The sequence below is a fragment of the Bos mutus genome, chromosome 22 (assembly GCF_027580195.1).
Source record: "Bos mutus isolate GX-2022 chromosome 22, NWIPB_WYAK_1.1, whole genome shotgun sequence".
Lineage (NCBI taxonomy): Eukaryota > Metazoa > Chordata > Mammalia > Artiodactyla > Bovidae > Bos > Bos mutus.
In genome coordinates this window covers 67,462,456-67,480,554 of record NC_091638.1, presented here as the reverse complement: position 1 = coordinate 67,480,554, position 18,099 = coordinate 67,462,456, and the positions used below count along the sequence as shown (strand labels likewise).

Genomic DNA, 18,099 nt, shown 5'->3' with positions numbered 1-18,099 from the left:
GGTCATTGGGAGGAAGTGGGCTATCTTCGATCCTTTCTGATTCCCTGGTTCCCCAGAACCAGAGACCCATTTTCATGTAGGATACACAATTCACAGGGCTATTAACTCCTTGGAAAAATGTCCCCATTACTCAGAGAAAGGTCACTGGGAGGAAGTGTGGGGCATCGTCGATCCTTTCTGATTCCCTGGTTCCCCAGAAGAACCAGAGACCCACTGAGGCCAGTGCCTTCCCCACAGCTGAGACTCACACCCCGCAGCTGCTCAGGATTCCGACACCGGTGTCTGCACAGCCAGAAGCAGCATTCGCAAGTGTGAAAAATCTGGTGCTTTATCTGTATTTGCAAAGTACATTTTTAATATTTATGAGATCTGTAAGAGTTGAGGACAAAGGGAGAATTATTTCACACCTAAATGGCTTAGAATATTCTGTTTGAGGGTTTTCTAGATGTTTCCACCAAGCCAAACGCGTTTGGCCCCCATGGATGTCTTTAGTCTCGAAATCAAAGACCTGAACGCTAGCGTCCCCTTTCTTCTCACCACTGCTGACAGCAGAAGGGGCCCCGTGTGCCCCTCCTGGGCAGGGATGTTCACCAAACCCCAGAGTCAGGACTGGCAGGTCCCACAGCCAAGCCATCTGAAGGCTGGGCCTCTCTTCCCTGAGAGCATCTTTTGAGAATCAGAATTTCTGGGTTTAGCGTCTCACCGTGTTACTGATTTAATGATCACAGAATAACTGACCTTCTGAAGCTCAGTTTTTCACAAAAAAATATGCTCCTTGTTAAGGTGAAAGTCCCAAAGATGTTATGAAAGATGTCATGAGGTCTTCCAATTAAGTGAAAGTATTTTAAGCTTCCAAGGGACTAAGGGAGCAAGTTAGAGTGGTGGTTATTTGGATTGGTGATGACTAATTATTATAATTTTTGCAGATGGAATTGGCTGCGCTAGAAAAAGTCAAATCTGCTCGGATTAAAAATCAAGATGACAGCTTGACTGAAACAGACACTCTGGTATGTATGGTTCCGTCTCCTGTTTCCAGCTGTCGAAAATAGTTTTGGGTACCTTTAGAAATAGAGGCAAAAAACCCTCAGGACCATCATGAAACTTTCGCCTAAATCTGTGGACTTAGGAAGGTCCTGCATTCTCCTCCTCCCGAAATCTTTACCTGTGGAGTATCAGGTTGGTGCCCAAACTAGCAAACCAGAAATGTCCCCATTCTGCTCTTTCTTTAGGTCTGAGCAAATGCTGATTTGGGTACTTTCTCACTATCTGTCACTCTCATGTCCTTCTTTTTTTTTTTTAATGTTTATGTATTGATTTATTCACTTTGGGCTGTGCGGGGTCTTCATTGCTGCATGGACTTTTCTCTAGTTACAGCAAGCCGGGGCTACTCTAGTTACACTGCGCAGGCTCCTCCTTGCGGTGGCTTCTCCTGTCGGGGAGCACGGGTCTAGGGCTTCAGTAGTTGGGGCACACAGGCTTAGTCACTCCTCGGCACGTGCGACGTTCTCGAATCAGGGATCAAACCTGTGTCTCCTGCATTGACAGGCAATTCTTTACCACTGAGCCACCAGGGAACGCCCCCACCCCTCATTTACTCCTGAGGGACGATGAGCAGCATCTTTCCCTGGAAAACCACCTCTTCCTCCAGTGTTGTTTTTACAATGGCCAGATAGTCCACAGCATCAGCTCTCCAAGTGGCTACCTGCTGGTCATCTCCCACTGAGAGATGTTGGGGCTGTTCAGGGGTGCGTGGGATGGATCGCCTGGGGCACCCAGTGTAGTTACACACAGATTGAAATCACACACACACACACACACACACACAGTGCTGAGCACTGACAGTGCCCAAACGAGAACACCGTGGCGCCCCGTTGGGAGAAAAGCCAGCCAGAGCACACAGCACAGAGGCTCCAGGGGGCCCAGGGAGGGCAGAGCGGTTCACCTGGGGGAGGGAGTCTGGGGCTGGGCCCGCAGGTCCGGCCTGGGCCCAAGCTCAGCCCACGTGGGGCTGGAGGCCAGCCCGAGCTGGGAGGAGGGAGCAGAGAACTTGACCGGACACCCCCTGGGGGTGTGCTGTACCTCAGCCTCCCGGTGGGAGCTGCCAGCTAAAAGGAGGGATTCTTTCAGGCTCACGTCTCCTATAGTACAGAATACCGTGTTACAGATCTGTTGTCCAGCAGAGCCTTAGGCTGGGTTCAAGAGGACTGTGGTTCACCCGCAATCCAAGTAGCCCAGCCTCCACTGTTTCCCCCTTTGGTCCGTACTGCACAGCAGGCGTTTCAAAAATGAAATTCCCATCACGTCACTTCCTGAGTAAAAGGCTCTCCTTCCCGCCTAGAGAAGCCAGATCATCAGCCCAGATTTGTGGGCTGACGGTTCATAAATGTAGGGGTCAGATTGGATAGCAGGCGACCGTGCCCAGCACAGCGGGCACCCTCAGCTGAATTAAACAGTCGTCAGGGGAGAGGGGTGGCAGGAGTTTTAGAACCATGTGTTTCCTGGAAAAGAGCGCAGGGGGCTGATGGTCCCGTGGTGCTGACGGCCCAGACAGGAGCCACCAGGCTCTCGTGATCTCGGAAGGGGGTCACCCTCACGGCTTCCTTTGCTCTGTGGCAGGAAATCACTGACCAGGACATGTTCGGAGACGTGAGCACGAGTCTGGTTGTGCCCGAGAAAGTCAAAACTCCCATGAAGTCCAGCAAAACGGACCTGCAGGGCTCCGCCTCCCCCAGGTACTCAGGGTGGGAAGACGCTCCTGAGGCATCAGGTGGAAGGAGGGGAGCACGGCGAGCGTGGCCTCGGAAAGGGGGACCGTCTAACCGCCTCCTTCCACGTCCGTGGCAGCAAAGTGGAAGGAGTGCACACCCCCCGGCAGAAGAGGAGCACCCCCCTGAAGGAGCGGCAGCTCTCCAAGCCGCTGAGCGAGAGGACCAACAGCTCCGACAGTGAGCGGTCCCCAGACCTGGGCCATAGCACGCAGGTACCCACCCGCCAGGCGCCCTGGACCCCCGGCTCTGTTCCGTCGTCTCCTTGGGAGGTCGGGTGGAGAGGGAGGGGGTGTATTTGATTGTTCTGAGTAAAGAGAGGCCTAAAGGGAGAAGTCCAGCGTGTTTGTTATCTGCTCCCGCTGAGGAATTGCAGGACGGAATAGGGGACGCTGGTGCGTTCTGCCCCCATCAGACCTTGGAGGGAACTGTGCCGGGGACAGTGTTCAGGGGACAGTGGCCATCAGCTCTCCCAGGAGGTCTACTCTGCACTCTGATGCCCTTAGCATTGCTGTGGGCTAGTTACAATGATTTGAAGCCGACATAGCAACATTAAACTTTTGAGTGCCAGACCTCAGAGTGGCTGGAGTAGGCACCCAGAAGGAACTGGCCCTTGGGGTTGTATGCTCTCTGAAGGCCAGTCTCCCAGGGAAGGATTCTCCCTGACAGGCCTCGCCCAGCTCCTGTGCTCCTGGAGTTAGTGGTGGGCCCGCTTGTTCTCCTGATAAATACCTTTGGGAAGGGGGTTTGTGTCCGTATGGCTTGCAGAGCTAATGCTCTGCAGCTGAAAATGAGCCCAGGACTAGAATAGCCCGGTGCCTGGGGCGAGGTATTGTCCTTCTTGTTAATCACTGCTCCTGAAATACCTTTGTTCCCCGAGTCGGAGGGCTCCCCACATGGCGCACTCTCATTATCTCTCCCCGCTGCCCTCCTTTCCATCCTGCGAGCACCTGCTCTCCGCCTCCCTCCCCCCCTCCCGCTGCCCCTGCTTCATTCTCCTTCGGGGCCCTTCCTGCCTAGGCAGGACAGCTGCCATGTTCCTGGGGCACCAGCCTGGGCCCTGAGGCCTGGCTTCGCGTGTTCTCATCCCGCTCCAGTCTGCTGTGCTCTGGCCAGTGGGACACTGGGTCTCCTGCATAGGTTCCTGGTAGCTCTTCTCCATACCCTGGACCACAAATCACCCCACCCCCCAAGCTCCCTGGGGATCAACAGACACGTCTATCCCTGCAGATTCCCAGAAAGGTGGTCTATGACCAGCTGAACCAGATCCTGGTGTCGGACGCAGCCCTCCCGGAAAACGTCATCCTCGTCAACACCGCTGACTGGCAGGGTCAGGTACAGCACCCAGGGTCACGGGGCCGGGGAGGAGGGATGCTGGGGAACAAGAGACTCCCCGAGTGTGGATCTGAAAGCCAGGGCACGGGAAAATCCAAAATGACCCCCTTCTTTTCCGGCTCCTCCTAGCCTGACTTAAGCCCACAGTTCTGGGTGTGGTCCCAGTCCCGTCATTTTCCAGCCTGAGGGGCCTTAAGTCACCAATTTTCTGTACTTCAGTTTCCTTATCTCTAAAGAAGCAGAGGCTCCAGCGGTGCCCTGGCTTCCAGAAGGGGCGGAGCAACAGCAGCCCAGCCCCGCCCAGGCCCACCATCCATCCAGCGAGTGGGCTGCGGAGCCCGTGTAGAATGTAGCATGTCCTGGGCCTTCCCACGTTTCCTCCTGATCCCGTCTCCCTGGGGTCTGGCCCCACCTTCTCCTGACTGGCAGTCGGAGCCTGACCTTGGCTGGCTGTGGTCTGAAGGACAGACAGTGGGGCCCTGTCGCCCGGCCTGGGCCTTGCCGCCTTCGTGGCCTGCGGGAGGTGGTGTCCCTGCCACACGGCCTCACCTGTGTGGTTCCCCCCACCCCCGCCCCCCGCAGTACGTGGCGGAGCTGCTGCAGGACCAGCGGAAGCCCGTCGTGTGCACGTGCTCCACGGTGGAGGTCCAGGCCGTGCTGTCCGCCCTGCTCACCCGCATCCAGCGCTAGTAAGGCCAGCTCCTCTCCTGCCCTTTGGGGTCCCCTCCCACCTCATCTTCCCACCCTCATTTCCAAGCTCTGAGGGGACCCCCTGGCTTATCAGACCCGAAACTCACAGTCAGTACCTGGTTGGGCGGCATCAGGCCCTGGTGCTCTGTTGTCCTGCTGGCCCCGGAGGGTCGGGATGAAAATGTCACCCTCCTGCCTGCCGGCGTCCCGCCTGGTCTCCTGCCACACCTTGACCTGCCTCATTCTCTTCCTAAACCCGTGACGAAGAAGGCCAGGCAGAGAGCCCGGGGTTCTACAAGACTTTCTCCTCCTGCACCCTGCCCACCCAGCGTCGGGGCCCTCCCTCTCAGGACCTGCCGTGGGAAGAGCCTCAGACGTCTTGGGCTCACGCCTGCCTCTGACCACTGCCAACTCGTCTTCCCATTAGCCTCAACCGGTTCTGCCTGCCTCCTAGACAGTCCCCTGTCCTCTCTGACCCTGAATTTCTCTCTTTGCAGAAGCACTGTGGTGTGTTGCCTCTCTCTGTGTGATTTTGTTCACTGGTTTGTTTTTCCTCTGGGGGCTGTCGAGGTCAAGTGAAGTCAGAGTTTGGGGGAGGCTTCCTCTGAGCAGGACGTGGCCCCCTGACGTGGCCCTGTCCCCCGACCCCTCGCTCCCAGCTGCAACTGTAACTCCTCCATGCCGCGGCCTGTGAAGGTGGCAGCGGTGGGCGGCCAGAGCTACCTGAGCTCCATCCTCCGCTTCTTCGTCAAGTCGCTGGCCAGCAAGACCTCCGACTGGCTGGGCTACATGCGCTTTCTCATCATTCCCCTCGGTGAGGGCGTGGCAGAGCCCACCCCGAAGCGGCGGGCGGCGCTGGGTCCCGGGAAGGGCCAGTCGGGGAGACCGAAGGCTGGGCTTCATTCACCCCCTCCTCACCAGCTCGCCTTCTCTGGTCTCCGTCTCCCAGGTTCTCATCCGGTGGCCAAATACCTGGGCTCCGTCGACAGCAGGTATAGCAGCACCTTCCTTGATCCTGGCTGGAGAGATCTGTTCAGCCGCTCGGAGCCCCCAGTGTCAGGTACTGGCCCTCGTCGGGGACAAGATGCAGGGAGCTGGGCTCGGCTGCATGCAGGGGCGGGGGCGGGTGGGGTGGGGCATGCTGCTTCCCCTCCCCGCAGCCTGTTCATTTTTCCAGCACTTTATTAAAAGGAGGCCCCGTAAGCGCAGCCCTTCCACGCTGGATGTGTTTGGTCTCTGCACATTTAGAAATAAGGAGGCCGAGGGGGTGGTGTCAGGAAGTATCTGGTTGTGGAGATCAAATGTGGAAATGGAGAGCAGCTGCCAAGCGTCTATTGATAAATGAATAACATGCCACCAACCGTGTCTTTTCCTGAAATACAGAGCAGAGGCGGCAGGGACGGAGTGAGCTTGGGCCCAGCGAGGCCGGGAGGTGGTCAGTGCTCCCACGGGCCTGGCAGGAAGTGATGGGGGCCGGGGCGGCAGGTGGTTCCAGGGCTGATCAGAGCAGGGATGGAAGCAGGAGCCAGCCGAACACGGAAGGAGCAGGCTGGGGGGAAGGGCGCACGGATCAGACGGGAGGACAGCTCTTGGCTGCACGATTCCTTAGATTCAGGGGACTTCCCTGGTGGTCCTGTGGTTAAGGCTTCACCCTGCAGCGCAGGGGGTATGGGTTCAATCCCTGGTCGGGGAACTAAGATCCCCCATGCCTCAAGGGGATCTAAAACTAAAACATAAAACAGAAGCAATGTGGTAACAAAGTCAGTAAAGACTTTATAGTTCACGTCAAAGAAAATATCTGTTAAAAAAATTTCCTGGGATTTCCCTGGTGGTCCAGAGGTTAAGAATCTACCTCCCAATTCAGGGGACGTGGGTTTGAACCGTGGTCAGGGAACTGAGGTCCCCTGTGCCACAGGTCAACTAAACCCCAGCACACCCAAATAAATAAATGAACGTTGTTTAAAAAATTCCTTAGGTTCAAACCAGCGGGTCTTTAGAGCCCTTTCTCTGCCTCAGCTCCTGGGGTCTTCTGGTGGGACTCAGCAGGGGGGCGCTCAAGGACGGTTCTCGGGCTCGCCTGCTGAAGTAAGTCAGCCCGCGTCTCGGCTTCTCTGCAGAGCAACTGGACGTGGTGGGGCGGGTGATGCAGTACGTCAACGGGGCGGCCGTGACGCACCAGCTGCCCGTGGCGGAGGCCATGCTCACCTGCAGGCACAAGTTGTGAGTGGACCCGGGGTGGGCTCTGAAAACAGGTTGGGTGGGCTAGATAAATCTTCGGTTCTTTTGCTTTTTTACACCCTCCTCCTCCCCACCACATTTCCCTCGTAGGAACCCAAGAGAGTATGAGAAGCTGTGCCTTCCCTTCCCCGCCCGGGCCTCCCCCGACCCCGGCCTCCCCACCCGCTGTGGGCGCCCCCTCAGTACAGACATGGGGGCAGGGGGTAGAGCATGCACAATCAGGGTTTTTGCCTCCTTTTGGAGGCTCCTCGTGCCATCCTGAGGGCAGAGGGAAGATAGCAAGTGGTGTCTGGGCTCCCTTAAAGCCTCAGTAAAGCGTGGAAAGCTTCCGTCCCCAGCTCACCACACGGTCTCTCCCGCCAGCTGTGAAGCTCTCCTTTCTCTCCTCACAGCCCTGATGAAGACTCGTATCAGAAGTTCATCCCCTTCATTGGCGTGAGTACCAGCCCCCCTCTCCTCTGTACCCCACCCACCCACCTGGCTTCCCTGGGCTCCACGTGCCAACACACACATGGGGCTTTCCTGATGGCTCAGAAGGTAAAGAATCTGCCTGCAATGCAGGAGACCTGAGTTCAATCCCTGGGTCAGGAAGATCCCCTAGAGAAGAGAGTGGAAGCCCACTCCAGTATTCTTGCCTGGAGAATCCCATGGACAGAGGAGCCTGGCGGGCTGCAGTCCACCACACACAGTCCAACATGACTGACTTTCACTTCATACACAAGAGACTCATCTAGACAGCAGGTCTTGTCCGGGGGCTATTTTGCTCCCAGGGAACATCTGGCAGTGTCTGATCTGGGGACACATTTGGCTGTCAGAGCTGGGAGTGGGAGTGGGCACAGCTGGGAGTGGAAGTGGCACCGGCATCTGTGGGTAGGGCCAGGGACATGCTAACCGCCCTGCAGGGCCCAGGACAGGCCCCCGACAGAGAGCCCTGAGGGTTAGCAATGCCGGGGAGAGGAAGCTGTGGGCTGGGACAGGCCCCGAGCTGCTCCTTTCAGAGTCCTTTCCCCTGCATCACCACAGGTACCACGTGTTATTACTGTAGTTCTGGGGTCCCAGGGGGTGATATCCAGGGCCCTGGTTCTCCGGCTCCAGGGAAAAGAAAGCAAAGCTGTTCCGAGGAGAGGGGTCCGAGACACGAGTAGCTCTGTCTTCAGAGTCAGGGACACAGAGAGGAAGGGGCTCTCTCCCCTCCTGTTTGGTCAGGGGACAATCTTTGCATGAGTGGATTCTCAAGACAAAGGAAAGACCTCTTGGGTATCCTTGGCGTCGGGTGATCCTGGCCCAGATTGCATTTGGCAGCTGCTGGGCCCTGGGGCCGAGACTGACCAAGAGAGGGAGCCTAGAGGGGACAGCTGACGCCCCTCCCCGCCCAGGGCTGAAGCACGACCCAGAAGGCTGGCAGAGAACTCAGATCTCCCTTTCTGAGGCGGCCGAGTTTCTCTTCCGCATCAGCTGGTATCTTCCTGCAGCCTCGCCGAGGGAGGGTCCCTCCCAGCCTCTAGGGAGGGCGAGGCACATGCAGGTGAGGGGTCAGCGGCCCCATCCCTGCTCTCCACTCATCCAGATTCTATGATCCTGGGTGGCCCTGTGAGCCTCGAGCGATCCTGGGAAATGCCTGAGCCTGGGGGGGAAGGGGGTGGATCCTTGTCAAGGCTCCCATCTGCCTGGTCCAGTCAGTCCCCGTCAGCCACTGGGGCTGGTCCCACGGCCACATCGGAGGGCCCGGGCCGTGACGTGCAGCCCGGGCTGGCAGTCAGACCCATGTCTGTGTGGAGCTGTGGGGTCACTGCTACTCTGGCCTCGCAGCAAAACAGAAAGAAAAAATTAAAAATTGAAACAAGCAATCAAAGGAGCTGGCAGCCTCGTGCAGCAACCAGAGGAGCAAGGAGACAGGACTCGTGTCCCAGAAGTTCAGGGTGCCAGCATGCCACTTTCCAGGAATTAAAATCAGGATGTGTAGAGTCAGGAGCAGATCCCACGGAGTGGCAGCACTGCACTCTTATCAGCTTCAAGGGGACCACCATGTGTGTGACCCCCGCTCCCTGCCGTCCCTGGGACCTGGCTTCCGTGACCCCCCCGGCCCTGCTGACCTCAGGCCCTGCCCTGACATCCGGGTCTGTCTCTAGCTATACCCTTTGCTGGCCTCTGGAGGGCCCCCCTGCCCTTCCCAGAATTTTCTCTGGGGAACTGACATCGGTATCACTGCCTAGGGCTGGGCTTGGGATCGGGGGTCCCTGGGATCCCCGCCTCCTAGTTGGTGTTCCTCCAGATTCCTGTTCCGGTGTGTTCACGCCCCCACCGGTACCCCACTCCCATCTGCCAAGGTTTTTTTTCCCAGTGCTCCCTTCTCTCTGACCTGAGAAGGCAGCCTCCTGCCCAAGTGATCTCAGAAGAAATGAGATCAGGATACAAAAGGGGTTCCTGCCCCCTCGGGTGGCTTTGCCCACGTCCCCAGAGAAGAGCTACGGGTGTCCCACGCCCCCGACTCACTGTTTGCAGTTGGGTTTGCTCACCTCTCCTGATGATCCCAGCTGCTCAAAATTGGCAGAGTTTCGAAGCCTGCGATCAAACAGCGTGCGGTCGTGGCCGCCGGGTCCAGCTGACCTGAAGGTGTCTGGCTTGGGTGGGTGGACCTAACGCAGGGTCTCTTTTCCCTCGCAGGTGGTGAAGGTGGGTCTGGTTGAAGACTCTCCTTCCACGACAGGTGAGCCTGGGGTCCCTTGGCCTCTTCCGGGTGAGGACGGTGCATCCCGCCCACCTGCTCCCTAGTCAGGAGGCCAAAGGGTGAAGACGAGGGGGTCCCAGGCCAAGGCGGGGCTCAAGTCCCAGGGTGGTGGCGGAGCAGGCTGTAGCCAAGACCGGTCAGGGCAGCTTCCTTTGGTCAACCATGTCTGTCCCCCCGCAGGCGATGGTGACGATGCACCCGTGGTCAACCTGACTGTGCCCTCCACATCGCCGCCCTCCAGCTCGGGCCTGAGCCGAGACGCCACAGCTACCCCTCCTTCCTCCCCGTCCATGAGCAGCGCCTTGGCCGTCGTGGGGTAAGGCTGTGGCCTGTTCCCGTCTGTCCCCCGACACGCCTCCATCGGGGTGGTGCCTGACTCATTCCCCGGCTGCCCCAGCGTGTAGGACGGTGACCCCTGGTCCGGAAGGTCAGCGGGGGGAGTCAGGTCACTGGCCAGGCCGGTCATCACACAGCTTGCTCCCGTCTGTCCTGTCTGCCTCCCGGGTGTAAGGGTGAATGAGACCCGGGGCACTGAGTCCCTTCTAGCCTGTCAGCTGCTGCACGTACTGGGGGTAGGACTGCCTGGTCCGGGAGAGAGCGTGGACCTGGGGTCAGACACCTGGGCTTGCACCATGTCCACACAGTTGCGTCCCCCGTGTGTGTGTGCGCTAAAGAACAAACCACTCAGTGACACTGGTCAACGCGAGAGCGACTCTCGAAGGCGGGAGCAGCTGCTGTGGGCTGCTCTGCGGCGGACTCTGCAGCAGGAGCCAGGACCCTGGGTGGGGCCGGAGCAGGACGGGGCAGAGCCAATAAAAGTACTAAGAGGAACAGGGGGGGTCCAGGGGGTCCCGATTCCAGCTAAACTGCCCTGCCAGAAGTCTCATGAAGACAGTCCTGAGGGGGTGGAGGGTGAGGAGCCCCGATCAGAGCCGCAGGGTGGTCAGAAATGTGGGGCGGGGGGTTCTTGTGAGGACTGGATTTTCCGAGGTCCAGAAAGAGGTTCAGGAGCCTGACTAGTTTGAGCAAAGAATCGCGGTCACTTGGGCAAGCTACTCAGCTCCAGCCCATGAAAGTAAAGGTGACGTAGCCACAGGGTTTTGTGTGAGGTGGAAATAAGAGCCTCGCTGTCAGCGCCTGGCCCAAGGGGGCGCGGCCTCCTTCCAGGCACCAAGTGTGTCCGTCACCCAAGGGCCCCCGCGGCCAGTGACGCGGGCAGGTCGGACCCCAGGCTCCTGGGCCCCAGTAGGGCCAAGCCACGGAGAGAGTGCTGTGGCCAAGTAGGGAGCGATGGCTAGGAAGTGGGGAGGGAATCCCTTTAGGATCTGAAATGTCCAGTGTTTAGATCGAGCAGTCAAGGAGGCCTCTGGAGGAGCTGATTGGGGCAGGGGAGGGGGCGGGATGCGGGGTCAGGGCAGCCCCAGGCGGGAGAAGGGGTGGCAGAGAAGAGCCAGAGGCGCTCCTGCCGCTCCCTCTGCTCCCTCTCCTCTCCGTCACCTCCTCCTGGTCTCCTGGGGATGCTCTGTGAGCAGCAGAGAGGGTAGGCAGTGGCCTGTGGCTTTGCCAGAACCCCCGGCAACAGCGCCATGGTCCCCAGAGAGTCCTAAGTGTCTCGGGGCAAAGCCCAGACCCCAGCCCTCACCCTCACTCGCCCTGTCTCCCCTCTTCACTCCCAGTCGGGGGTCTGCCACTGGCTTGCTGAAATGCAGGAAGAGGAGGGAATCCCACCAGCAGTCACGCTGTGACCTCGCAGTCCAGGCTCCCTGGGGCCTGGGGACCCGCCTTATCCCGACCTCCTTTCCCATCCGGTTTAAGCTTGTTTTTTAATGGAACCGCTGAATCCTGGCAGAAAGAAACATCAGATGATTTGTGTAGCCTGTACCTATTGTGTCTGACGCCTCCTTTCAAGAAAACATCAGCTCTTTTTCCCCTTGGAGCTAAAATTATCCCTGAGCTAGAAGTGCCATAAACGAGAGAGAAAGCCACAGGTCGGCTCCTCGCCCCCAGCGGCTCTGCAGCCGCCTGGTGCCCGCCTCTGCCCCACTTAGTCTCTCCCACCCTCGGCGGGGGGCTCTGCCTGCTGGGGGTCATGTGTGTGCACACGTTTGCACACATGCTCATGCACATGTGTCCTGGTGGTGGGTGAGCGTGCACACATTTTCTTCTCTCATAGAGCTTCCTCCTTCTCTGCTTCCCTCCTGCCTGGGTGATTCTTCCTGGGCTCCCCTGTGGGCACTTGGGGCCTCGCCCTCTCCTGGCCGTGTCCTCAGGTCAGCCTGACTCCCCACTCCCCCACCAGCCCTGTCTGTGACGCTGGAGGGACCCCAGAGCTGCTTGGCTGGCGCCTCCCCCAGGCCCTCCCCGCCCTGTCCGCCCTTGGCGGGCACTGAGCCCCCTCCCCATTACCGCCCCTCTCCAGGAGCCCCAGCAGCCCTTACGGTGACGTGATTGGCCTCCAGGTGGACTACTGGCTGGGCCACCCTGGGGAGCGGAGGAGGGAAGGCGACAAGAGGGACGCCAGCTCCAAGAACACCCTCAAGAGCGTCTTCCGCTCAGTGCAGGTCTCCCGCCTGCCCCACGGAGGGGAGGCCCAGCTCTCCGGCACCATGGCCATGACCGTGGTCACCAAAGAGAAGAACAAGAAAGGTAAGTGACTCGTGAGGCCAGGAGCGTTCAGGGCCTCCAGGCCTCCCCGTCTCCTCTCTCGGGGTCAGGACAGGCTCCGCTTCTGGGAGAGAGCCCGGATGAGCACGGAGGCAGCAAGCACGTGTATCATGGGGTCCCGCCCCCCACACACAGGACAAAGCCATTCCTTCTGTCACAAAGGAAGGTCCCTAGGGAGTCACTGGTCCCTGCCCGCTGAGCCTCGGCACCTTTGGGCGAGGCAGTTTGCGCTGCCATGAACAAGGGAGGCTTCCTGGCCAGGGCCCTCAGGGATGGATGGTGTGACCTGAGGTTGTCCCTGGCCAGGGCTCCCAACCCCCAACCCTGGAGGCCACCCAAGCCTTCATGAACAAAAGGTGTGGTTTTTAAGAATTCAGGGGACGAGAGCCCTTGGGGGGTGGGGGGGAAGACGGCTTCAGCACCAGCGGGGACAGGGGTCCTGCACTCTGAGGAGGTGAGGCGGAGCCCCCACACCTGGGGGCGGGCAGCAGTGCTCGCAGATGTTGGTTCCCATGGTGAACCCCCACATCTGGCTCTGCACCCGCTGGAGCAGGCGGGGTGACTGGGGTGCTCACGGCCTCCCAGCTGTCAGGAAGGGGCTTCCTTCTCTGCTGGGTCCCACCTTCCTCCTCTGGGGGCATCCAAAGCAGCTGGGCCTTTGCATTCATGCCTCTGCCCCGAAAGGTGCCCCAGGAAGTTGGGCGGGCCCTGTGCCAGGCCCGCAGCTGGAACCGCCTGTGGCACCCGGAGACCCGCCGAGGGTGGCCCAGGGCTGAGATTCTATGTAGCCTCCCCGCCAGCCACACAGACACAGCCCCACGCAGGCACCTGAGTGGGTGGACAGAGGTGCCCGACAGGGCAGCTGGCCCCCACCCACAGGCTTTCAGAACGTTCGAGCCGGAAGGGACTCCGAGCCCATCTGGCCCCAGGTTCTCGTTACTCAGTGAAGATACCGAGGCCCAGGGAGAAGGGCAGGAGTTTGGAGATCCTGAGACATAGCCCCAGAGACAGACAGGCGGGGCTGGGGGGAGTGGGGAGTCTGCTTTCTTCGAATCACCACCCTTCCCAGGGAAAGGGGGCAGTGGGTGGGGGAGAGCGCAGCCGCCTTTCCAAGGGCGGTGACAACGTGGTTCCCGCTTGCTTTCCAGTTCCCACCATCTTCCTGAGCAAGAAGCCTCGAGAAAAGGAGGTGGATTCTAAAAGCCAGGTCATCGAGGGCATTAGCCGCCTCATCTGCTCTGCTAAGCAGCAGCAGACCATGCTGAGAGGTGCGGGCGTGGGGGTTGGGGGGGTGGCAGGAAGGCCGCGGCCCTCCCCGGCAGCCCTGGTCATCCCCACGCCTCCCTGTCACCCCCAGTGTCCATCGACGGGGTCGAGTGGAGCGACATCAAGTTCTTCCAGCTGGCAGCCCAGTGGCCCACCCACGTCAAGCACTTTCCAGTGGGACTGTTCAGTGGCAGCAAGGCCACCTGAGGGCACCGTCTCCCAGCCACGCCCCCTCCTGGCACTGCCACCAGCCTCACCGCCTGCGGGCAGGGGGAGGCCAGCAGGCCCCGGGCCCAGTGTCCCCCTTCCTGGCCCCGGGGCCTGCATCTCCCCGGCCCGGTCTTGCAGGACACTGCCACCCACCGGGGCCGCCGTTCCCCGCCACTGCTCGGGCCCAGTCCTGGGCAGCCCCTCCTCCCTCCCTCCTTTTCCTCCCCCTCAGCTCCTGGCCCGAGGCATGTTGACTGTGCCTTTCAGCGCCCACCCCTGGTCCCTGGAATCGAGTCCTCCAGGCCTCCCCTCACCTCCCCTGACTTCAGCCTCTTTCTCCACGTGGCACCAGTTCTCTTCCTGGAAATAGGAAACCTGGGGTCCTGGCCCACAGCCGGCATTCCAGCCTCCCCCTGCCCCCCCCAGATTCCCATCTTCTAAAGCGCAGCTGCCAGACACCACACAGCCGGCCTCCCGTGGGGACGCCCAGCACCAAGGCCACTTGCCACTGCTGTGGGGGTGACAAGGGCACAGACCCTGCCCCCACCCCAAGACAGAGTTGCTGCTGTGATGCGTGGGTTTCTGGGGTGCAGGAGCCCTCGCGGTCTCACCCATGCATGGTTCCCCCACGCCCAGGTTCCCTGGAGGTGTCACATGTGTCCCTGAGCAGTTCTTTGGTTCTCTGCACCGCCAGTCTCTCAGTGGTTTCATGTGACTCGCCTGGGGGCTGGTCCCCGTCCTTGGATCTCCCCCTGTTGAGGACTTTCCTCCCCAGCCCTGCCTCCGGACCTGGAGAGGTGGGAGGCAGGCCCTGCCAACACGTCTGCGGCCCAGTCCCTTCCGCTCCCTGCACCCCGTGTCCGCCGGTCTTCTTTTCCTGCTCTGTCCTCCCCTCCTCACCTGGGCCCCTGGCCTGGGAAGGCCCCTTCCTCCCAGCCAGGCCTCCCCCTCTGTGGCCTCGGGCGCCTGAGCCCCTCCTCAGCCCCCACCATCGGTCTCGGCCTTCCTGGAGACCAGAGGCACGTGGGGCGGCCAGCAGCTCCGCCTCCGGAGCTTTGGCCGTGGCCCCCTCACCCCTTCTAGAAGTTTTTGCACAGAACTTCATTTTGGAAAGTGTTTTTCTCATTCTCCATACCTCCCCCAAACTCCTCCAGCCCTTCCCCCGGCGCAGCCCTGCCGTCCAGAGCGTCCCCAGGGCTGTGCTGTTCACTCGGCCGGAGAAAGGGGCAGGGTGGGAGGGACTGAGAGGATGTTGGGTTTTTCATTCAATAAACTGGTGATTTCTTACCAACGAGCAATCCTTGGGCCTCCGCGCCTCTCATTGTGACACAGGATCCGTCCAGCCTTGCTCGTCCCCGCCGCACAGTGTGGCCACTAACTACACTCACAGTCAGCTGGGAGGGGGACTTCCCTGGCGGTCCACTGGCTAAGGCTGCGCACTCCCGATGCAGGGGGCCTGGGTTGGATCCTGAGGAGGCTCCACAGGCCACAACTAAGACCTGGTGTAGCCACAGAAATACTGAAAGCCACCTGGGAGGGAACTGCCTGACAGCCCAGCAGTTCCGAGTGTGTGCTCCCAGTGCAGGGAGTGTGGGTTCCATCCCTGGTTGGGGAACTAAGATCTCACATGGCACGTGCTGTGGCCAAAAGAAAGAACAACAACAACAAAATCAGCTGGGAACTGGCTGCAAAGAAGCCTGTCCCCATTTACTTGATCACAGAAACGGGCATGAAGGTGTGTGCCCCACGAGGCAAACCAAGGTCAGGAATAGAAGTCACGCCATTCCCACGCCGAAACCCCATTTTTCTTGGGGACCCACCATCCCCAAATCCCATCTCCCAAGGCAGTGACATGTCATCTGCACTCTTCCAACATGAGAATGAGAACTCAGCTTCTCTCCCCCGCTGGGCCGTATTTTCTGCAAGTTGGTGAAGCCTCAGGCCTGGGGGGAGCGGGTAAGCTCAGGTCCACCATCAGTTCGCTTTCCTGCCTGCCCTTAACCCTGGAGGTGACAGATTCCCGCTCCTGGGACTCCTGGCTCTTCACGTGCTCCCAGGACACAGGCCTGCACGCCAAGCCTCCTTCACCAAATAAGTGCCCAGTGATGGCTTGTGTCCCCCCAACCCCCGCAGGACACAGCTCTGGAAAAATGGACGGCCAGGTGCGGCAGGCTGTCCCCAGCTCCCCGAGCCTCATGGCCAGTCACCAAATGGAACCTCTGGGACCCAGTGGCGTGGCCACCCAGGCTCTCTCAGCCTGAAAGATGGAACGAATGCCCGCGTCCCAAGGGGCAGAGTCCAGTCGGGTACCAGAAGGTGTTCCAGAAACGCAGTCTGCGCTGCAGTTCTCCGAAGAAGGGTACAAGCCAGCTAGTGAGAGACACGCCTGGAGAGGTGGAGGCTGAGGTGGGCTAGGGAGGCAGGCAGAGCCCCCCAGAGGTCTGCAGGGCAGGGGCCTGGGGGCCTGGGAGCTGATGGGAGGCCCGAGCGAAATGAACATGGACAGATAGACTCAGGCCCCAGCTCGGAGCCAATTCGGGGAAGCAGATGATGGAGACAGGAGTGGGAACTCCCTGCTGACTTGACTCCCAGCCTCACTCCGGCCCGGGTGACCACTTGGCCCTGCCCCAGGTCCCTCCCACCTTCTCCAGGGCTTCCTCCCGCCCGCTGCCCTCTCCTGCATCATCGGTGCACACCGCCCCCCACCAGATCTGTCACGTCCCGTCCCATGTACACAGGCAGTAATACCTCCTTGGTTCTAAAACCTCTCCGCTCTCCCAACAGCGAAAGTCTTCAAAAGGGGGGGGGCTTCTGGGCCTCCTCCTCACTACCCCATCAGGCGTTCCCTTGCCAAGGTCACTGATGTCCTTGGCTGCTTGGCCCTGAAAGGCGCTCGGCGTTCTGCCCTCCCCTCCCCACCCCACCCCACCCCACCCCTGGTTCTTTAAGTCCTCTTCTGGGCCTCCTTTGTTTCCTCCTCATCTTCCTGGCCTTGGGAAATTCTCCGGGTGTGCTGACATCCCCTTGACTCAGCAGTTGAGCATGCATGCATGCTAAGTCACTTCAGTCGTGTCCAACTCTTTGCTACCTCATGGACTTTAGCCCACCAGGCTCCTCTGTCCAAGGAGAAAGTAAAAGTGTTAGTTGCTCAGTCATGTCCAACTCTTTGGGACCCCATGGACCATAGCCTGCCAGACTCCTCTCTGTCTGTGGAATTTTCTAGGCCAGAATACTGGAGTGGGCTGCCATTTCCTCCTCCGGGGGATCTTCCTGAGCCAGAGATCGAACCCGAGTCTCTTATGTCTCCTGCATTAGCAGGTGGGTTCTTTACCACTCGTGCTACCCGGGAGGCCCTGACTCTGCAGTTGCTAAATCTTTGGCATCATCCCTGAGTCCCCGCTCTCACACCCAGCACTCACCCCCATGGCAAATCCTATAGGCCTTCCCGTCAGACCAGAACCCTGCAGCTCCTGCGGCTTTCACTGCTCTCTCTGGATATTGTAATAGCTTCCTAATTACCTCCGCTTCCACCCACTCTTCCTGTAGCCTATTCTGTACATAATAGCCGGAGGAAGCCTTTTAAAATGTTAATTAGAACACGTTAAATTACTTATCCAAACTGTCCAATGGCTTCCCATCTCACCCAGAATATAATTCAAACCCCTCCACACAACTTCCAGGGCCCTGCAGTGCTGACCTCTGGGGGCTGCTCACCTCACCTCACCTTGAGTGAGGGGTCCTTCTCCCCCTCACTCAAGGCCTCCTCTATGTTCCTCAGACACGCGGGGCACACTCTGCCACAGGGCCTTTGCATGAGCCATCCCCCCGCCCTTCCTGCTCCTGCCCCTGGTCATGTGACTTGCTCCCTCTAGTCTTGGCTGCCTCGGAAGCCAAGAATAGCACCTCCCTGGACTTCTCTTGTGGCCCACTTGGTAAAGAATGCAATGCAGGAGACCTGGGTTCAATCCCTGGATTGGGAAGATCCCCTGGAGAAGGGAAAGGCTACCCACTCCAGTATTCTGGCCTGGAGAATTCCATGGACTGTATCGTTCATGGAGTCGCAAAGAGTTGGACACAACTGAGTGACTTTCGCTTTCACTTTCCTTTTTACCGAGAAGGATGCCAAACATCAGAGAGCCGCACCTTCTAACATGCTCGACTCTCATTTTTGATCATTTACTTGACTCAAATATGCCCAGACGT

General features: G+C 59.3%; 1 protein-coding gene across 1 annotated transcript in view; it reads left to right on the top strand.

Annotated features, from left to right (window-relative positions):
* The window catches only part of PACS1 (phosphofurin acidic cluster sorting protein 1), a 149,931-nt gene extending 134,771 nt beyond the window's left edge, over positions 1-15,160 (top strand). The window contains exons 11-24 of the mRNA XM_070360108.1: positions 927-1,007; positions 2,617-2,732; positions 2,845-2,980; positions 3,996-4,100; positions 4,683-4,789; positions 5,450-5,604; positions 5,740-5,850; positions 6,908-7,010; positions 7,421-7,463; positions 9,693-9,735; positions 9,937-10,072; positions 12,176-12,402; positions 13,569-13,688; positions 13,778-15,160. Of these exons, the coding sequence (XP_070216209.1) occupies positions 927-1,007; positions 2,617-2,732; positions 2,845-2,980; positions 3,996-4,100; positions 4,683-4,789; positions 5,450-5,604; positions 5,740-5,850; positions 6,908-7,010; positions 7,421-7,463; positions 9,693-9,735; positions 9,937-10,072; positions 12,176-12,402; positions 13,569-13,688; positions 13,778-13,893 (1,599 nt within the window). The 3' untranslated portion in view covers positions 13,894-15,160. The remainder of the gene's footprint in view (positions 1-926; positions 1,008-2,616; positions 2,733-2,844; positions 2,981-3,995; positions 4,101-4,682; positions 4,790-5,449; positions 5,605-5,739; positions 5,851-6,907; positions 7,011-7,420; positions 7,464-9,692; positions 9,736-9,936; positions 10,073-12,175; positions 12,403-13,568; positions 13,689-13,777) is intronic.
* The last annotated feature ends 2,939 nt before the right edge of the window (positions 15,161-18,099 follow it).